We start from the raw sequence: 17,391 nt of genomic DNA, 5'->3' as shown, positions 1-17,391 counted from the left end.
GGAGAATCAGCATCCATAAGAAATATTGCAGCTGCTCAGTGGAGAGCATTCTTATTAACCCTCCCTTGCTGTACTGCTCTTAGGAGATATTAAGAATGTTATTTAGGGCTTCTGTTTGAGGTGGTTACTGTCTGCATATGAAAACACAATCTGTTGTATGAACCCAAGAAGCAGAAAATAGTGCTGTGATTGAAGCATAGCTGGAGAAGGCAGGTGGAGGCACAGAGCTTCTCTTAAGGCAAAATACCTGTTCTTAATGAAATGGTTTGTGTTGGTTTACTTATTAAATCTCTGCTAAGGACTTGCACTAAGATGTTTTGTTAGGAGGTGCTGGTGTTAGAATTAAAGCTTCATCCCCCGTAGCTTTTAACTTACAGGCCAAAGCTTTAAGACTAAAACCGTAAATGAAGTGTGTTTTACTTCATATTAATATTGACTTCATAAAAAAAAAAAAACTTTTGAGACTAAAAGTATAAATACAGCTGTGGGGAGGGACCCTTGTAGGTCTTTCACAGTTGCTGTGCTATGACAGCATAAGATAAATGGTCGAAAGCATTAACCTTTGTCAGAGTTGGTTGTTGATTATCTTAAGTCTTACCAAAGGTTTGCTTTGCTCCCCTGTGCTTGGTGTGACACGAGCCATAAATACCAGTGAACACTGAATATTCTTGTAACTCCTAGGGCGTATTGTCATTTCATTCTGGGCTTCAGTATTGTAACCTCCTGCATGGGTGAAAGCAGGGGAAAGAAGAGCTAGTGGGGACTGGAAAGGAGAAGCAGAGTTAACTTTAACACTGCAGGAACCCAATCTGGCCCAGACAGCTGAGGCACGTGTTCAGTGACAATATCTCCTGAGCTGTGTGGGACTCTCACACAGAAGAAGGCCTGTCTCCTTAGCTCACCTGAGACTTGATCTTGTGTGCAGAGTCCTGTAGTCCTCAGCATAGCTTGGTAATCAGCCCGAGTGGAGGACCATGCCTTTGGTCCCCTGAGAGCAAAGAAGAATATGCCAGAAGCTGGGACAGCTGTTTATTATACTGTAAAGCGTTGGCCTTACGAAGTGGGAAGAGTTACAGGGGAGCAGTTTCAGCAGGCTGAGGACTCTGGCTCTTACCCATTAGATGCAAAGGCTCTGGGTGGTTGCGTGCAGAGGTGTTTCTTCTCTCCTGTCTCTCCCCACCAGTTTCAATTAGGCATATATTGAACTGCATTTTACTGCTAGCAGCATGTGCCCCACCACAGCTATCTGAGACAACATGCATATGGAAAAGCCAGAAGAACTGGATAGCTGGTTAAATATGAAACAGATGCTAAGATTTATGTTGTGTGAAGCCCAGAATAGCTACAGGCTTTGCAAAAAACACTGGCTGGGAATTGAGGGAGGGGTGTCTCAGTTGTAATCAAAGTCTGTGTGGCAAGCCCTCTGCTGAATTGTTGATGTGGGAGGAAAGCCCACAAAGCTTTGCATGATTTAAAATGCTCTTTTTATCCTGGCATTGCACCGCTCTTGCTTTTTTTCCCACCCAGGTGGATCGCTATACCCTGCGCAACGGTCGTCATATTATATTGCTAGCAGAAGGCCGACTGGTCAACTTGGGCTGTGCCATGGGTCACCCTAGCTTTGTCATGAGCAACTCCTTCACCAACCAGGTGCTGGCGCAGATCGAGCTGTGGACCCATAGTGACAAATATGCTGTCGGAGTCCATTTCCTGCCGAAGAAGGTGAGCTAGAGCAGCAGGAAGATGCAAGCTTGTAAGGAATCCAGCTTCAGGTGTGGTCGTGTAGATTTGTTTTATTGGTGCCCGAGTTAATTTTGCTACTGAATGTTGTTGTTGCAGGGAGCTTCTGTCCCTCTGAATGCTTGGCTTTGGTGATGCTGAGTCAAAGTGGGCTGTTTCTTGGGGTTAATCTGTTGTGGAGAACTGGGACTCCTGTGTCTGTCCTGTGATAGAAGTGTCCAGTTACCTTATAGCTTGATCTGGGGCTCTTCCCTAAGGTGGTGGGAAACCCTGTACTGCCTCAAGGTATTCGGGGAGCTTCTCCCAACCAACTTGTTCCTTCTGCTGAATGTCAGCTTCACAGGAAGCTTCACATGCCTCTCCAGCAGCCTCGAGTTGAGGGGCAGAGTTGAGTGTGGAGTGAATCTAGGAACCACTTTTACTGTGGTTGATCATCTGGGTCCCATTTGCACCTAGGCAGAGCTTATCACAAACTGGTCCTAATAGATCCATTAAATATTAATGACAGTTCCCTCAGGTTTCCCTTTAAACTTGTCTCTGCATTCTTTGTTCTTGGAAAAATCTGGATCATGTCACAACTCGCAGCCGCCTTTTAAAAAACTAACCTGGTTTTAATTTTCCAAAACAAGCCTGAGAATTTGAGATACGGTCATTGAAAAGGATGCTGGACTTAAATCCCACTGCCTTTGGAGTGCAACCAGGTGTGAGACTAAATGTGGAAATATTTTCGTTTGGGAAGTAAAATGTGTATGTCTGGGCTCTTTTATGAAGTGTTTGCTGAAGGACTTAAGATTCCAAAACCATCTGTTAATGATCAAGCAAAGCACACCAGAAATACAATGTAGGAGTTGATCAGCAAGCTGACACACAGTCATCTTCAAAGGAAAAGTTTTGTTGACAATTATCTCCAAAATGATAGTCCAATGTTGCTAATAAAATGTGGCTTTATCCTCTTCCTAAATAACAACTTTTAGTAAGGACACTTGATCTGGAAATGAGGAGTAATACCCAGGTCAGTTAGTTACAAATGGAGTTGCGTGTTAGTGGAGCATATGGCAGTGGTCCCTTCAGGTTCATATACTGTGACAAAATGCTTTTTTTGCCATCTGTGCTCCATAGAAAATTTCAAAGAATAAAGCAGTTGCCTTGTCAGAACTAACAAAACATGGGCAGAGGAGCTTTCTCTGGTAATTTTCTGGCTAGTACCTTTCCGTTTTCTGTGTAGTAGCTTTGAGGTACAAATGAAGAATTGAAGAATTACCAAGTACCTTACATTGCACTTTCTTTGACTGCAAGGATATCGCTTTGATGATCAGCTATTACAAACATGCACATGTTTCTGCAATGTGTGTTCCCAGAAATCTGGGCAAATTGTTGTGTCCATGTTTTGGACTAAATCTGTCCATCCTTATGCTCGGCTATCCGATTAAGGTAAGAATGTCAGCTTACCTTCATCTAAATTTATGTACCTTTTTATCTAAATCTTGAAGTTCCCAAGGTGAAGCAGTTGTGAAACATCTGTGCTGCAGTTTGAGAACCTGATTTGGGAAATGTCGGGACTCTGCTCCTTTTCAAGTGGGTGTGTTGGGAGAGGGGTCCGCTGGAGTCAAGAAATTACTCAGTATGAGTTATGCATCTTGCTCATCCTTATTAGCTTCTAACACTTCTTATATAGACTTGATACACAAGCATGTTCCCAAAGCAAACATGTAATTGGTTATTAGCCCCTAAGCACACGCTGCTCTCACACCACTAATTATCATGATCAGAACAAGCATTCTGTCCGTGCAGCTATTTGAGTTAGCTATGTTTTAGCCTTGCCGTTTGTTACTCCCTTTATTCCCATTCCGCTCCCTATCTCCTTTGGCCTTGCACCTGTCTTCCCTAAAAGCTGCAGCGTGTTACAGCCACAGCCCGTTAGCCCAACAAAGTTACTTGGTCTCAGGATTCAAGAATAGATCAAGGCCACCTTCTTGTGAACTTCAGCACAACAACTTCAGCACAATTCTAATTCCAGGCCTGGATTGCGCAGATCTTTAGGGATTCTGTGGCCACGCTTCTGCAGCCATTCTTCTACATGTGTGCAATCTGTCTTAAACTTGCTGGAAACACAGCTATCAGATCTTCACGTGTCAGTCTAGTCAACCAGATACATATTAAATTTTTAACCCTCCTGTTTTTTTTCTGTCAGGATCTACTAAGCTTAAATACTTGTTTCCCTTTGAAACACAGTCCTTCCAGTTAGCTTTTCTTTCATGATTTTTCTGACACTTACGTAGCATTTAGTAGCTTTCATGGTTCACTTCCACATTCTTCAACCACTTCATCTTATGTTTTTAATTTTGTCTTGTACATCTCTGGCTGTGTTGGCTCTCACAAGATGTTGGCAGTTCCATGTTACTTACTGTGAGCAGGCTGAGCTGTGGTGAGTTATGCGCTGTGTAGATGTAGCTTTTACCTGGCTTGTTACAGTGGGATTACTTCAGAGTAGTTCTTACCACGCTCCCTTTGAGTAGGAAATCTAGCACTAATTATTGAATCATTTAGGATGCGCTGATTCACACAAGCTGAAGATCTGGCCCTTGAATATTTTGTTGATTTATTGCCCTTCAAATATGCAACCTTTCACATCTATTGATCTACTATGGGGGAAATATTGCCAGTCTTTCCCATGCTGCTGGAATTTAGATTTACCTTGTATCTGTTTCCTTAGGAAGGATTACTTGTATTTTGCAGTAATTACAAATGGTGGTCACGCTTGTTGTTCTGTTGTAACTTGGTAGCACCCAATCCCTTCTTGCTGGTGTCCTTTCTATCTTTTAATAGCCTGTATGGCTGCACGTTCCCCTCTGACATAGCAGCTATTTTACTGCTTTGCCATTTTACTGTTCGTGTTCTGACTTTTCTGTACCTATCTCTTGTAGTACTTAACTGTCTTGTAACTTCACACTTCTTTCAATCCCTTGAGTTTGCATGTCTGCCTGACATCTCTGGGATAAAGCGAGTATATCAACATTTCTGAGCTGGTGTCCTGCAGCCCACCTTGTCTTTATTCTTCATGACAGTGCGAATAGATACTAGTGTTCTTGCTGATTTACTGATTCTTCATACATGTACCCCTAAGATAGGATATCTGGAAAAGAGATGCATTTTTTCCCCCCAGTATTAGAACTTACCTGAAACTGTAAGATTATAGTCTAGTATGTCCAGGTGTCTTTTGTAGTGGAAAAATGACTAGGCTTTACCATTCTACTACACTGGATATTATCTCTGAATAGTTTGATCTCAATTCTTTACTTGTTGGATGGATGTGAATGTGTAAATGAGATTGAAATGAGCTTGATTATGTAAAGTTGTCTGTCTCATTAAGCTAGACTTGACTCCCTCAAAAGTATGGGGCTTTTCCATCTGAACGTAATTCTGTGCTCAAAGCAGATGCCGATGTGCCCAAGCAAGTGAGGGATGCTGGCAGGAAAAGAGCGGTCTGTCTGTTCGTCTGTGTCAGCCTAAGCTTTCCTTAGGGCTGCTCTTGGTTTTCACATACTTATTTCTCGCTATTGACTGTGACTTGCTGAACTAATAGGATTCTGTTCTGCTAATGTTCCTGTCTCAATATTTTGTTTTCTAGTTGGATGAAGCTGTGGCTGCTGCTCATCTGGATAAACTGTGTGTGAAGCTGACGAAGCTGAGTGACAAGCAGGCCAAATACCTAGGCTTATCAAGAGATGGGCCATTCAAGCCAGACCACTACAGATACTGAGCAGGTGGCACTACCCAAAGACCAAAGCGCAGGGATACAACCTTCCAAAGCTCTTGTGTGTGCTGGGCGTCCGAGAACAGGCCCTTTGCCGTACCCCTCTCAGTGCTGCAGAACCCCTCCCCTTACAGAGGGAGCTTCAGGGCCTTATTTGTTAGTGAAAGAGGATCACTCTGACCCTTGGGATTGGCTACTTAGCTAATGCCATGGTGGAAAGGATCCTACACACATTGTACTGGCTCCGAATGTCCCAATCGGGGAGCAGGGCAGAAGACTGCTAAATGACAAGACTAAGCATTTTCAAATACGTGACTGACAGCCTTTTTGAACAGACTAACCAATAAAATGGGAAAAGGTTTCTACAGGGAGATGCTTTATGCCATGCCCTGCTCAAATTAGATGAATCCTGTTAGGAGGCTAGCATTGTCAGGCTTCTCTCCCCAGAGGTTCCCTAGCTGAAGTGCGTGTTGCAAAACTGGAGGAAGTATGGAGGAGTATAGGTAGCTCGGTCTCCTTTCTGTAAAATCAACTTAATCTCCTCCTCGGAGACTTGGAGCTGGAGTCTTTTTCTGGGTGAATTTACTCCATTGGTTTTGGTTAGAACAAAGAACATTCTATGCTTCTTCCACACCAAGGAGGGGTGAGGCAAGAGTGACTCTTTTAGCAGCCTTCTAGTGTGTTGTGAACAGCTGGGAAGCCACTGAGGGGATGTTGGTTAGGTTTAGGGACCTTGTTTGATCCGCTGAAAACACCAGCAGCACACTTCTACCCCCAACTTGATTTTTCAGAGTTGTCATGTCTGCTGTATCTTGTTTGTCACTTAAAGTGCTTTTATTAAAGATCTGACTGTGGCCTGACTTGTTTTGTATTGTGAGATGCTTTGGGTTTTGCCATGGATTTTGTGTGATCTTTAAGCTACTGAAAATATCTAATGTATCTGCATGGGGTTTTCTCAAGGTGAAAGCCAGTGCTGTGGCTAGCCTGCATCACGTAGCTGAGCTGGGAAAATCTGCTCCTCAGGTTATTTCAATATTTGAAGGGCTGAAACTTACAGAAAAACACTCTTGCCCTCTGCCTACACAGATTTTTATTTCCCTTTGTCATGGAAGTCCTCTCTTGCCACTGTCCTTTTCAGTGGACCCCAGACCGGCTCTGAAACACCTTGTCTGCTTTGCAGGGCGCTAAAGCATCACTGCAAGAAGGAAGAGAAGTCTCTAATGAGGTTCTAGCACAGCATTTTTGTTAATCACACTTGTGAAGATCTGATTTGCTGCCGAAAATACAGAGCAAGCTGACAGTGTGGCAATTTGACTTGAAACATGGTTTGAGTTGATAAAATATAAATTTTGTATTTGGGATATATTCTGCTAGATGTGTTTCATTGGTTGGAGAGGAGTAGATCAAACACAGACAATAATAAAAACACTGGCAGAATTTCTGTTCCTCCTGCTCCCTGCAGTGCAGTTGTGGTTTAGTGCTGCCTGGAGAAGAGAAGCAATGCCCAGTACCTGTCAACAGCGTGGCTGTGAACTGGCAGCACTAATGCAAGATGGCATTTGAGATTTTTGTTCAGCTGTTGTTGTGCACCATGTAGCTGTTGTTTAGGTACAGCTGAGCAGCCTTTTGCTGGATGGGGTCATCTTACCCCTTGCTATGGTATGCGCTGTGCTTTGGTGAAACTCATGTGTTGCTTCAGTTTGAACTCTTCCCCAAGGGCAGTTTTGAATTCCCTTTACAGTAAAGTCTGCAGGTTTCGCTTCTGTTTCTGAAGCCTTTCAGAATCGGTGGAAGACTTTGAAACATGACATCAGGTGTAGCAGCAGCAGAATTCCTTTAAGAAGATGTTAAATTGTTGTTTCATGTCCTGGCTCCCTGCTGATGTCTCAACAGGTGTCTGACCTGTATTGAAGGAAAAGTGTGCCAAGGTGGCCAGCAGCATCCTGGCTTGTATCTGAAAGTGTGGCCGGCAAGGCCAGGGCCGTGACCGTCCCCCTGTGCTCGCACTGGTGCAGCCGCGTCTGGAACCCTGTGTGCAGGATTGGGCCCCTCGCTGCAGGGGGAACGCTGAGGGGCTGGAGCATGTTCAGAGCTGGGCAGGGGACTGGAGGGGCTCAGCCTGGAGAGGAGGGGGCTCAGGGGGGACCTTGTTGCTCCCCACAGGTGCCTGGCAGGGGCTGTGGGCAGGGGGGTCGGTCTCTGCTCCCAGGTAACAGGCGACAGGACAAGAGGAAACAGCCTCAAGCTGCACCAGGGAGGTTCAGATCGGGCATAAGGAAAAAGTTCTTCTCTAAAAGGGTGGCCAAGCACTGGCACGGGCTGCCTGGGGAGACAGTTGAGTCCTGTCCCTGGAGGTGTTGAGAAGACCATTGATGTAGTGCCTGGGGACACAGTTTAGTGGTGGACTTGGCAGTTGAGTTTGTGGTTGGACTTGATGATCTCAAGTGTCTTCCAACCTAAATGATTCTGTTAAAACACTTGGCCTTATTGCTTGCTTGCTTTTCATTGGCAAGAGATCATGACTGTTACTGAGAGTTTCACTAAATCATTTACTACTAATTCTTAAGCTGTTTTCTCTTGTCTTTTTATTTTTAATCTACACACAATTAATTCAGTATTCAGTCTAGCCTGAGGTCAATCATCTTGTTTCCCTGAATATGGGTGGTCAGTCCCGCTGTGATTACCTCACCGGGGATTTAGCTGGAGCTGGTGAACGAAGAACAATCCCACCGAGGAGAGCCCAGCACCTGCCGGTATTGAGGCTTGCGAGTGCCCCCTCCCCAGCACCGACACCCCAAGCACCAGCTCACGGGTGGCACACATCTGGCGTGGCGAGTCATATGGCAGTGATAGGGTCCAGCTTTCCCCCCGTGGGGCTGCGCAGCAGATGTGCCATGGAGGGGTGAGGCGGGAGCCGCGGGGTCCCAGGCGCCGTGCTGCGAGCGGAGACCTTCGCGGGGAGGGGGCGAGAGCGCCAGGTGGGCACAAATGCAGATTTCATACTGGGCTTTGTGAAGCTCAGCAGGTCCTGTGTGGGTGAGCGGGTGGTGCTCTTGCACCCAGCCCCCCTGGCTGTCCCGGCACGGCTCCCTGCCTCCACCAGGCTGAGCAGATGCAGCACGTCTTCGAGCTGTCCTGCCCTTCGCTTCATCAGCCACTTTCTTAATCCTGTTGGCAGGCTCATTTTGAAAGGCAGAAATAAAAGTGACATTTCCAGCTGTGCATAAATGAGATCCAGTCTGGGAGAGTGCACGCGGTGTGTCAGAGGAGTGCGGAGAGGCAGCGTGTGCTCTCTTTCATAAGCTAGGAACTGACGCTGATTACAGCTTCCCCCTGCCCCGCTGTCCCCCAAATACTGGCCGAGAACTGGGAAATGCCAGAGTCTGCTCTAGTTAGTATCTTTTCCTCACATGTAGCTATCTCTAACTATTAATTTAACAGGGGGTTTGAAGTAGATCAGGACACCTCCCCACCCGTAATTAAGTAATGCTAAACCAGACCTGACTGATGCTTTTCCACACCGGGAGAAGTTCTCGTTGAATGCAATGTCCAATTTCACTTCAACGCCTCCAGCGGTTTCCTCCAGCCCCTGCCTTTGGTGCGGTTGGGCTGCCCCAGGCTGGGAACCGGCGCCATTGCCTCGGGCAGCCTGCCCCTGCAGATGGTCGACCCTGGTGGTAAAATGAAATTAATGATGAAGGATTGTACTCCTGGTCTTTAGACAGGTCTCTGACTTGGCCAAGAAAAGTAATCACACATTTCCTCCAATGTCTTTCAGGTTACTTTTCTCTTAAAGCTTTTGGTACTGTCACCAGCGAGAGCCCGATTCTCTTTCAATCACGGCGGCTCCTGCTGCTGTTTTCCCTCCGCTGGCGAGTCAGCAGCACTAAGAGAGTACAGGCTGTACCGATTTTGCCATTTATCTCAGCTAGATGCACAAGTCTCCGTGACGTTTAAACAGCAACTGGTCTGCCACACAGTCTTGCTGGGTCCTGCTCGTTATTTTTTGCCTGGTGGGATGCTCTGTGTGATGGGGACTGGGAGGCGTACGGAGCCCCGGGGACCGTGGCACCAAGGGCGGGTGCATGAGTGCTCTGCTGTGACTGTGATTCATGACTGAGCTTGTTCCCGTGACAGTGCTTCTTGAAGATGATATGAAGCTTCTTAGAAGCTAATTGTGTTTTTTAGCCTCTGGGGCTTTTTCATTAAGATAAATCAAATGTAAATGTACACTGCAAAGCCTCAGTAGTTTTTGTAGTAACGTTGCTTGCCACTGTACAACTTCACACAACTATAAGAAGTATCAATTACAATTAAGTATTTTTTTCCTTTTTTAAAATCACTAACCCTTCACGAGTGCTTGTAGTTTGCACGCCAGCTTAGCAAAAGCAAAAACAAACAAAAGAGTGAGAGAAGAAAAAAAACAAACCTCCTGTGGACAAATACTTCTAGAATTTAATAGGATGGAAAAAGACGGGGTGTAAGGTTTTGCAGCATCCTTTCGACTGGATGGGGACTGACATCCCTCCTGCTTGTCCAATTCCCTGAAATTCCATCGTAGAGGGATTAAACTCTTTAGAACATTTAGAAAGTCTATAGCAAAGCTTTTACTTTTTGTTCCATCTGTAGAGTCCGGGGACGCTTTTCAGCAGACATGTTACTCCTCTGCTTTTGGTTTCATCAGCTGAGAAATCATTTCCCAAAGGGAACATTAACTGAGCCACATCCATAGGCATGTGTTCCTTTTCCCTGATGGAACAGCAGCATTTTAGAAGTAAACTGCACAGCATCTCAGTGACTATTGCAGATGTTGGAAGCACCTTAAATGCTCAGTAATCAGGCTGACACCAGGGTTTTGTCTTGAGCTGGTGCTTATTGCAGGTATCTGCTTTGCATGATTCACTTGATTTCCACTCAGAACACACACCTGGTGGTCCTGTTTTTCCTCCCCTTTGAAACTTGCTTCCTATGTGTATTTTATGAACAATGGGATACAAACTCCTTTTGGCCCTTTTTGGCAGTCAATGCCTTTGCCTGTGGTGTTGTCTGACCTGCTGCGGAGATGCCATTTTGTAGATACAGAAGGACATCTCTGACCGAGCCTTTGCGCTCAGAAGAAAGCAGTAGTGATGGAGGGATGCTGAGCAGTCTGGAGAGGATAAAGGGAAGCAGACTGTCTGGTATGCTGACGTAGTGCTCTGAATATTTGGCTCCTAAATGGAGAAATTATTACAAACTGAATCACAGGACCCCAGGCTGCTGAATAAATGCATCTGCTACAGTTTCCATTCTAGAAGACTTAAAGAATTGCTGTCTTTCACCAATAAGTTGAAACATCATTAGCCTTTAATGAATTGATTTTTTTTTCCTTCCAAAATGTCACAGTTGTTTGTTATGGAACACAAGGAAGAGTGAGAATGTATATTCTCATAGTTGATTGCTGGCTATTACTGTTATAAATTACCTAATAATGTTGTTTACCAATTTGAGGCAGCTATGTGGAGTGAAGGGGAGCCCATATGAGATCATGAAAGATATTTTAGCTTAAGAACCTGCCAAAACCAGCAAGGATGCCACAAGAACACTGTTATTAGCTAAATCCACCTGATCGTAGAGAGTGAGCGATGAAGGTGTTTATTAAAGTCTGTTAAAGTCAATAGAAGATTTCCACTGATTTCCACAGGGGCCTGAACTGGATCACGAGGAAGGCTGTGTTTTTGTTTTTCCCTGCCTTTGTGTGTATTAAAGGAATGCCACATGTGAATTGTGTTATGACACCACTGCAGCCATTTCAGGAGTCCCGTATTTCAGATGATGATTTAGTCTCTAAGGATTTCCTGGATAGACGTAAGTGTGTATATACCATGCAACAATTGTAATATTTTTTTTCATTTTACTGAAAAATCTTGCAGAAATGATTAAAGCTTCCTTTTTCTTCTGGGAGAGGGATTTAGCCATCTGCTGGCCATCTGCATATCAGCTGAAAAGTTTCCCAGTGAAATCTTTGTTTTACCTCAGACAGCAATCTGCGTGCATCACAAATCTCACAAGAGTGATGGATTGCTCCTTCAGGCTGCTGGGTGTGTCTCTGCTCTGGTGCTGCTGCTCCAGATGGGGACGGTCTCCTGTGGGTCCCATGTCACACGTGCCAGCCCTGCACGGGTGCTCCTGATGTCCCTCATGGCACTGGGCACTCACGCTGATGAACGGGGCCTTTTGGGAAGGTCAGTTCCCAGGGGGCAAACTTCCATATCCCTCTCCTTAGCTCCTTCAAATATAGTTGTGCCAGAAGCAGAAAATACCCGCCTTGATTCTGGAGGACCAGAAAAACCTGAACTAACCCGGTGTGCCAGATTGACATTTGGGTGTCTTGGCCCCTGGATCAGGGTGATTTGCTGGGGAAGGGGAAGAAAACCCCACCAAATCCTCTCGAGGTTCCCTTGCTGTTGCTGTATGGAAATCGCCAGGCAGGGTCCTGCTGCCAGCAGGGTCCTCAAGCTGCTGCTGGGTCTGAAGAAACTGAGAGCATCGTTACAGCTTGTTGGGTCGGCCCCCAGCAGAGCATCTCAGCATCTCTTGTCTGGAGCTTGCTGGGGCAGGCGTTGTCTTTTTTTTGTTGTGTTCAAGAATGACATTAAACATGTTAAAAGTGTTGGGATGTCACAACGGGTCCTGTAGCTGGCTGAGTGACTGACTTGGATGAGGAGCCACAGGATTTTCCTTCCTTTTTACAGCCTGAAGGAGCTACCAAGAGTGAGGCAGGTCTGCTGTGTGTGTTCCCGTGCTTTGTGCCATACTGGCACTGGTGGACTGGAGCTGATGATGCCATTGAAAAATACTTAGTGGAGTCTGGATACTGGCAAAAGGAGAGGTGAAATGGCTCCGAGTGGAGTTTGTGCGACCAGAGATGGAAGCAGTGCTGGCGGAGGGCCAAGGCTGAGCGCTGCCTGTGTGTGGGCGCACCTGTGATGCCCCCAGCTGCATTACTATGACTTGCTAACTGTAGCCTTCAGCAGCCTGGGGGACGGCACTCGTTGCCTTTGGTGGGCTGCCCATCAAAAGCAAGATGGGACTTTGTCTCATCCCCACAGTTAGAAAAGCATGCAGTGGTTTGCATCTGACATGGGAAGAAATTATTTCTTTTCAACTGTTAAATGTACTACAATAGATCTAAGGTTATGGTTCTGTTTGGAAATGAGCAGCTGTTTGCTGGGCATTTTCATTTCTGGAAGTGAGGTGTCTGGCCGAGCTGTTTCAGGTATTGCAGCAGCAGCTGGGATTTGCAGTGCAGTGAGCACAGCGGGCCATCCCACGTGTTTCCTTCTGCACGTCAGAGATTGCTGTGTGGGGCAGGCTGTCCAGAAGGGCAACAGTTCAGAGCTCAGAAGTAGACAGAAAAAAATGTGAAGTGCTCATTTTTTTCCCCAGCCCTTATTCTGCAACTCAGATTCACGTCTTTCTGAGTTAAATAGGATGCTGGATGTGAACAAATGCTGGATTGGTCTATTTATGTGTTTATAGAGTCACTTCTGGCTATAGAATGATCTAATTCAACTTGAAATGCCTTGGAAAATGTTTTGATTTATGTTTTTTTGCATTGGTCTTGGATGTCATCTATATGTCTACACCTATACAGTGAGTGACCTCAAGACTGCAGTATCTCATGAACAGTTTCCCCCACAACACTCTGAGAAGTGTTTGCTGTAGACTAAGATGATGTGACTTTTGCAGTGTAAAATAGAGCTCCCACAGAGTCAGCTTTGGGCATAGCATGTACAAGCTTTTTCTTGGCTCCTCAGTTTGATTATACAACTCTCCATCTGGTTCTCCCATAATTCATTTCATCATGAAGTTAGCACTATCTCTGCATCTCAAAGGACTTCACTGGATCTTTCATCACCCTCAGCCAAAGCAGCATCACAGGTACTATTGACTCATCTATAAAACTTGGAAAAAGTTGTTTTCTACCTTTCATCAGATCTTTCTTTCTGTGAGAATATCCTGAAGACTGATATGGGGAGTTGGTTTTTTTCCTTCTGGAGTCTCATAGAAAGTTGCAGTAATTAGCTTGGGAAACTGTGAGGTGTTTAGAGCTGGTTTGATATAGTCATCGAGATGTTAATTGGACCATTTGCTTTATCCATCAGATAAACTTGGATTTTTTTTTTTTTTATGGTCTAAGTGTGAAAGTAAGCAATCAAGCCAGGACTTTGGATGGGAAAGTACAGTATCTGTTTTAAATTCACACAAGGTAAGCAGTATTTGGAGAAGCTGATAGTGATTTATTTGTGCTTAATCCTACTAAGAAGTAATTAGGGTAAAATTTCCCCTAGTCTCTAGGAGCAAAATGACTGTCGTGGAGCTTTACTGGGTCTGTCTTTAAGCTTGAATTCCAGTAAGTTTTCAGTGGAGACACTTAGGTATGTGACAACTAAAAATTAAGCACTCCGTCTTTGTCATGTGTATGTTTTATCGTCTGTGCACTGGTGACACTTCAGGTACGTCCCTTAGGGAACTCTTATGCTTACAAACAGCTCCTCGACAGCAATATCTGTTCGAACGAAATACAGGAAGCGAGTGTTAGGTGTACATGTTTTACTGATTTCTGTATCTTAGAAAAACCTCAAGCAACATGATCATTACCCAGAGAAGTAAAGTCGTTAAGGCTAATAACCATTTCAGAGTATGTGATTATATATATTCTTTGGTGTGATAGATAAATGGCAAAGAAAGCGTAACTCCTTTCTAATAAATTCCAGTTACGTAGAAGGCTTATTAATAAACCAAATTACTCAAAATGCACTACATATAAATGCTATACCAAAAAGTACGTGCATATGTGTTGGAAAGCAAATACCCTCATTGTCGTGTGGAAGGATCTTTCCCTTTCCTTCACTGCGGCTGTGCAGCACCCGGTGCTCAGTGCTCGGTGGCTCTGCCTTCCCCGCCCCCCGCCCCAGCTCCTCGCTGTGGGCTCGGCCCTTCCCCTCCCAGCCGACAGCCCCGAGCTGTGGCCACCTCTTCAATAATGCCCTGGTGACGAGGGGGAGCATGCCCTCGGCACGCTGCAGGTGACACACAACCGCGAGGAGCGGCCGACGCGCCAGAGGGACGTGCCGCCGGCCGGGGCTGTGAGGGTCTGGAGAAAGTCCGGCAGGACCCTCCGGCAGTTCGAGGAGGAGAAGACGCAGCCCTGCACCTGGGCAGGAGTGACCCTGGTCCCCTGGCCGGGAGGCAGCTTGGCGGGGGGGACCTGGGGCTCCTGGCGACACCAGCTGAACGCGACCGCAGGCGGTGGGTGTCTGGCTGCGGTAGGAAGGCTCTTGCCAGCGGGTCAGGGAGATGATCCTTCCCCGCTGCTCACCACTGGTGAGGCTGCACCTGGAGTGCTGTGTCCAGTTTGGGGCTCCCCAGCAGAAGAGACGTGGACACGCTGGAGAGTCAAACATGGGGAAACTTGTTTTTAATAGTGAGGGTGACTGAGCACTGTCACAGGCTGCCTGGGGAGGCTGGGGGGCTCCTCCTCGGAGGTGCTCCAAAGCTGTCTGGACATGGTCCTGGGCAGGCAGCCCTGGGTGGCCCTGCTTGAGCAGGGGTTGGACCAGATGACTTTCAGAGTTCCTGCCAGCCTCAACCATTCTGGGATTCTGCAAAGCTGGAGTGGGAGCTGCTGTCTAGAGAACAGCTGTCTCTTTGATTTCTGGCTCTCCTTCCTTCCCTTTCTTCTCCTCCTGCTCCCCTCCACCCTGGTAAAATATAGATTTCTCATCAGTTGGTAAGAAAATGGTTTTTTTTCCATATGAGTTGTTGTTGTGTGATTATTGATATGATTTTAGTATGAACCAACAACAACTTCTCATAGTTACAAGAGTTTGGAAACAACTTGATGGGAACCTAAATCTTCACCTAGTAAAAGAAGCGGCCCAATTCTGTTTCCTAAGCCCATTGTAATGTATCATTTTCCCTTCTCATCCTCTTTTTATCATCATGGAATGGCTCACAGGTTCCTGAGCCAGGATATCTGATTAAAAGACATATACGTTTAAAAGAATGCAAGCTTGCATCATATCTGACAACTGATGTATTTTATAAAAGATGAGTAACACAATGACATCCTGTCCTTATTTGGGCCCTTTTGTAGATTAATCTGTCATCTGTATACATCTCTAAGATGAACAAACATTTCTGTCAAAGTTTGAGCTAAGTTTTGAGCTCTAAGGTTTGGGCTGATTATTATTAGAAGAAAAAACCCTTCACCTGGCTTGAGCCTTTTTGGAGTGTCATCTGTGTCATCTTTGCCTGCCTGCCTAGAAGATTTTTATAGCCTTCAGCCATGTTTAGAAATAAATCAGTAAAGAATTTTCTTCTCAATTAGACATGCAGAGAGCATTAGAAAATTCAGGACTGGGATTAGAAAATTCATGGTTAGAAAATATCTGATTGTGAAAGCTGAAGATCTTTGGTGTGGACATGGGTGCAGCCATCTGGTGGGCAGGTGGAGTGAGCATGGAGGGTGCAGTTTTAGCCCTGGGGGTGCGCGCGGCTCCTGTGGACGCTGGCAATAGCAGTGGGATGAAGGGAAAATACTAAAACCAAGAAAGGCCCACAGAAGAAAAAAGTGTAGAAGATGGGGGCAAGGAACATTGTGGATACAGAGCAGAGGAGGTAAGAAGTAAAAGCTGGAGTTTGGCAGATGAAGAGTCTTCGATGTTGGGGACAGCTTCTGTGTGTGCTCCCCCGGGCTCCCCCGTGAGCACGCACCCCGCTGCTGGCAGTGTAACCACAGGTTCCGTCCTGTGCCATCTTGGGTATCTCAAGGGTAAGGCAAAGAGCTTCAAGAACAAGAGAAAGATGTCTTCTAGACACCTGTTTGCTTCACCTGTACCTCTAGAGCTGTTTATGAGCCTTGGAGGGTTGGTATGGCGTTCGGTAAGTTTTTTGTTCCCTCTGGGCACCGGTTGCATGCAGCACATGGAGGCTGCCAGCTGGATTCATGCTTGGGGTAGGTGCTGGGAGTTGCCCGTAGTAAGAATGGGTGGGGAAAGACAGACTGATTGTAATGGCCTTCTTCAAGAGTACATGTGGGATACACATTCATTTTTTGCTGATCTTTCCTTTCTTCCTCAAAGTCCTGAATCCGTGTTCCTGTGGGAAGCGAGTTAACCCTGAAGTTTTCAGTGTGATGTTTTGGCGGTGCTGGGAGCTGGTGCTGTGCTGGGAGCTGGTGCGGTGTGGTCCCTGTGGCAAACCCAGGCTCGTGTCCTTCACTTCACTGTCACAAACTGAGGCTGTTTGCGTGCCATTGGCGCAGGTTTTTTAGTGCTGGTTAGGCAATGCTGCAGTCTGTGGTTAATGCAATCCTTAAAAAACCCACAAAAACAAACACCCAAAATCCCAATCAAACAAGAAACCCCCAAACCAACAGGAACCCAGAATTCTTCTTAAAATGCAGGTCAGTTTTGCTGAAAATTCCTCTTCAATGTCCATCTCCTTGGTTGTCTGCTCCCTGAAAAAACTTCCTATCTATGGTAGCATTAACCCCATGAAAAAAAAATGCCATTGTTTGTTTGATTTTAAGAGGGGCAAATCCAAGCCTCCAGCTTCAAAGCTCTCTACTTTCATTGCTATACACATGGGGCAGTTTGCAATATATGCTTGAGAAACTAAGAAAGACAGAAGCCTTATTGTGTTCCCAGTTTGGCTTAGCACTTTGGGTTTAACATTAGACATTGGCAGATGGTCTGAAAAATACGGCATTTGCACAAAGCACAGTAGTTACAACATGAATTCAAGTGCGGTTTGCAGGTTTTGAAGTTTGGCACACAGTCAGCAGCTGGTGTGGGCCTTGGTTTTGGAGATATCTTCAGCTCAGCATTTTTCTAGAAGAAAACACATGG

General features: G+C 45.7%; 2 protein-coding genes across 5 annotated transcripts in view; one reads left to right on the top strand and one right to left on the bottom strand.

The window, feature by feature from the left end:
* AHCY (adenosylhomocysteinase) overlaps positions 1-6,354 on the top strand; it is a 28,850-nt gene extending 22,496 nt beyond the window's left edge. For both annotated transcript variants that reach the window (XM_040609237.1, XM_040609236.1), the window contains 2 exons: positions 1,528-1,722; positions 5,369-6,354. In XM_040609237.1, the coding sequence (XP_040465171.1) occupies positions 1,528-1,722; positions 5,369-5,500 (327 nt within the window). In that variant the 3' untranslated portion in view covers positions 5,501-6,354. The remainder of the gene's footprint in view (positions 1-1,527; positions 1,723-5,368) is intronic.
* A 10,828-nt stretch (positions 6,355-17,182) lies between these two features.
* Positions 17,183-17,391, bottom strand: part of LOC121095226 (agouti signaling protein) — a 33,385-nt gene continuing 33,176 nt past the window's right edge. For all 3 annotated transcript variants that reach the window (XM_040609745.1, XM_040609746.1, XM_040609747.1), the window contains exon 4: positions 17,183-17,373. In XM_040609745.1, the coding sequence (XP_040465679.1) occupies positions 17,197-17,373 (177 nt within the window). In that variant the 3' untranslated portion in view covers positions 17,183-17,196. The remainder of the gene's footprint in view (positions 17,374-17,391) is intronic.

Source organism: Falco naumanni, chromosome 10, assembly GCF_017639655.2.
Source record: "Falco naumanni isolate bFalNau1 chromosome 10, bFalNau1.pat, whole genome shotgun sequence".
Taxonomy (NCBI): Eukaryota; Metazoa; Chordata; class Aves; order Falconiformes; family Falconidae; genus Falco; species Falco naumanni.
The sequence above is the reverse complement of the archived record's forward strand: the minus strand, read 5'-3'. Positions and strand labels throughout refer to the sequence as shown.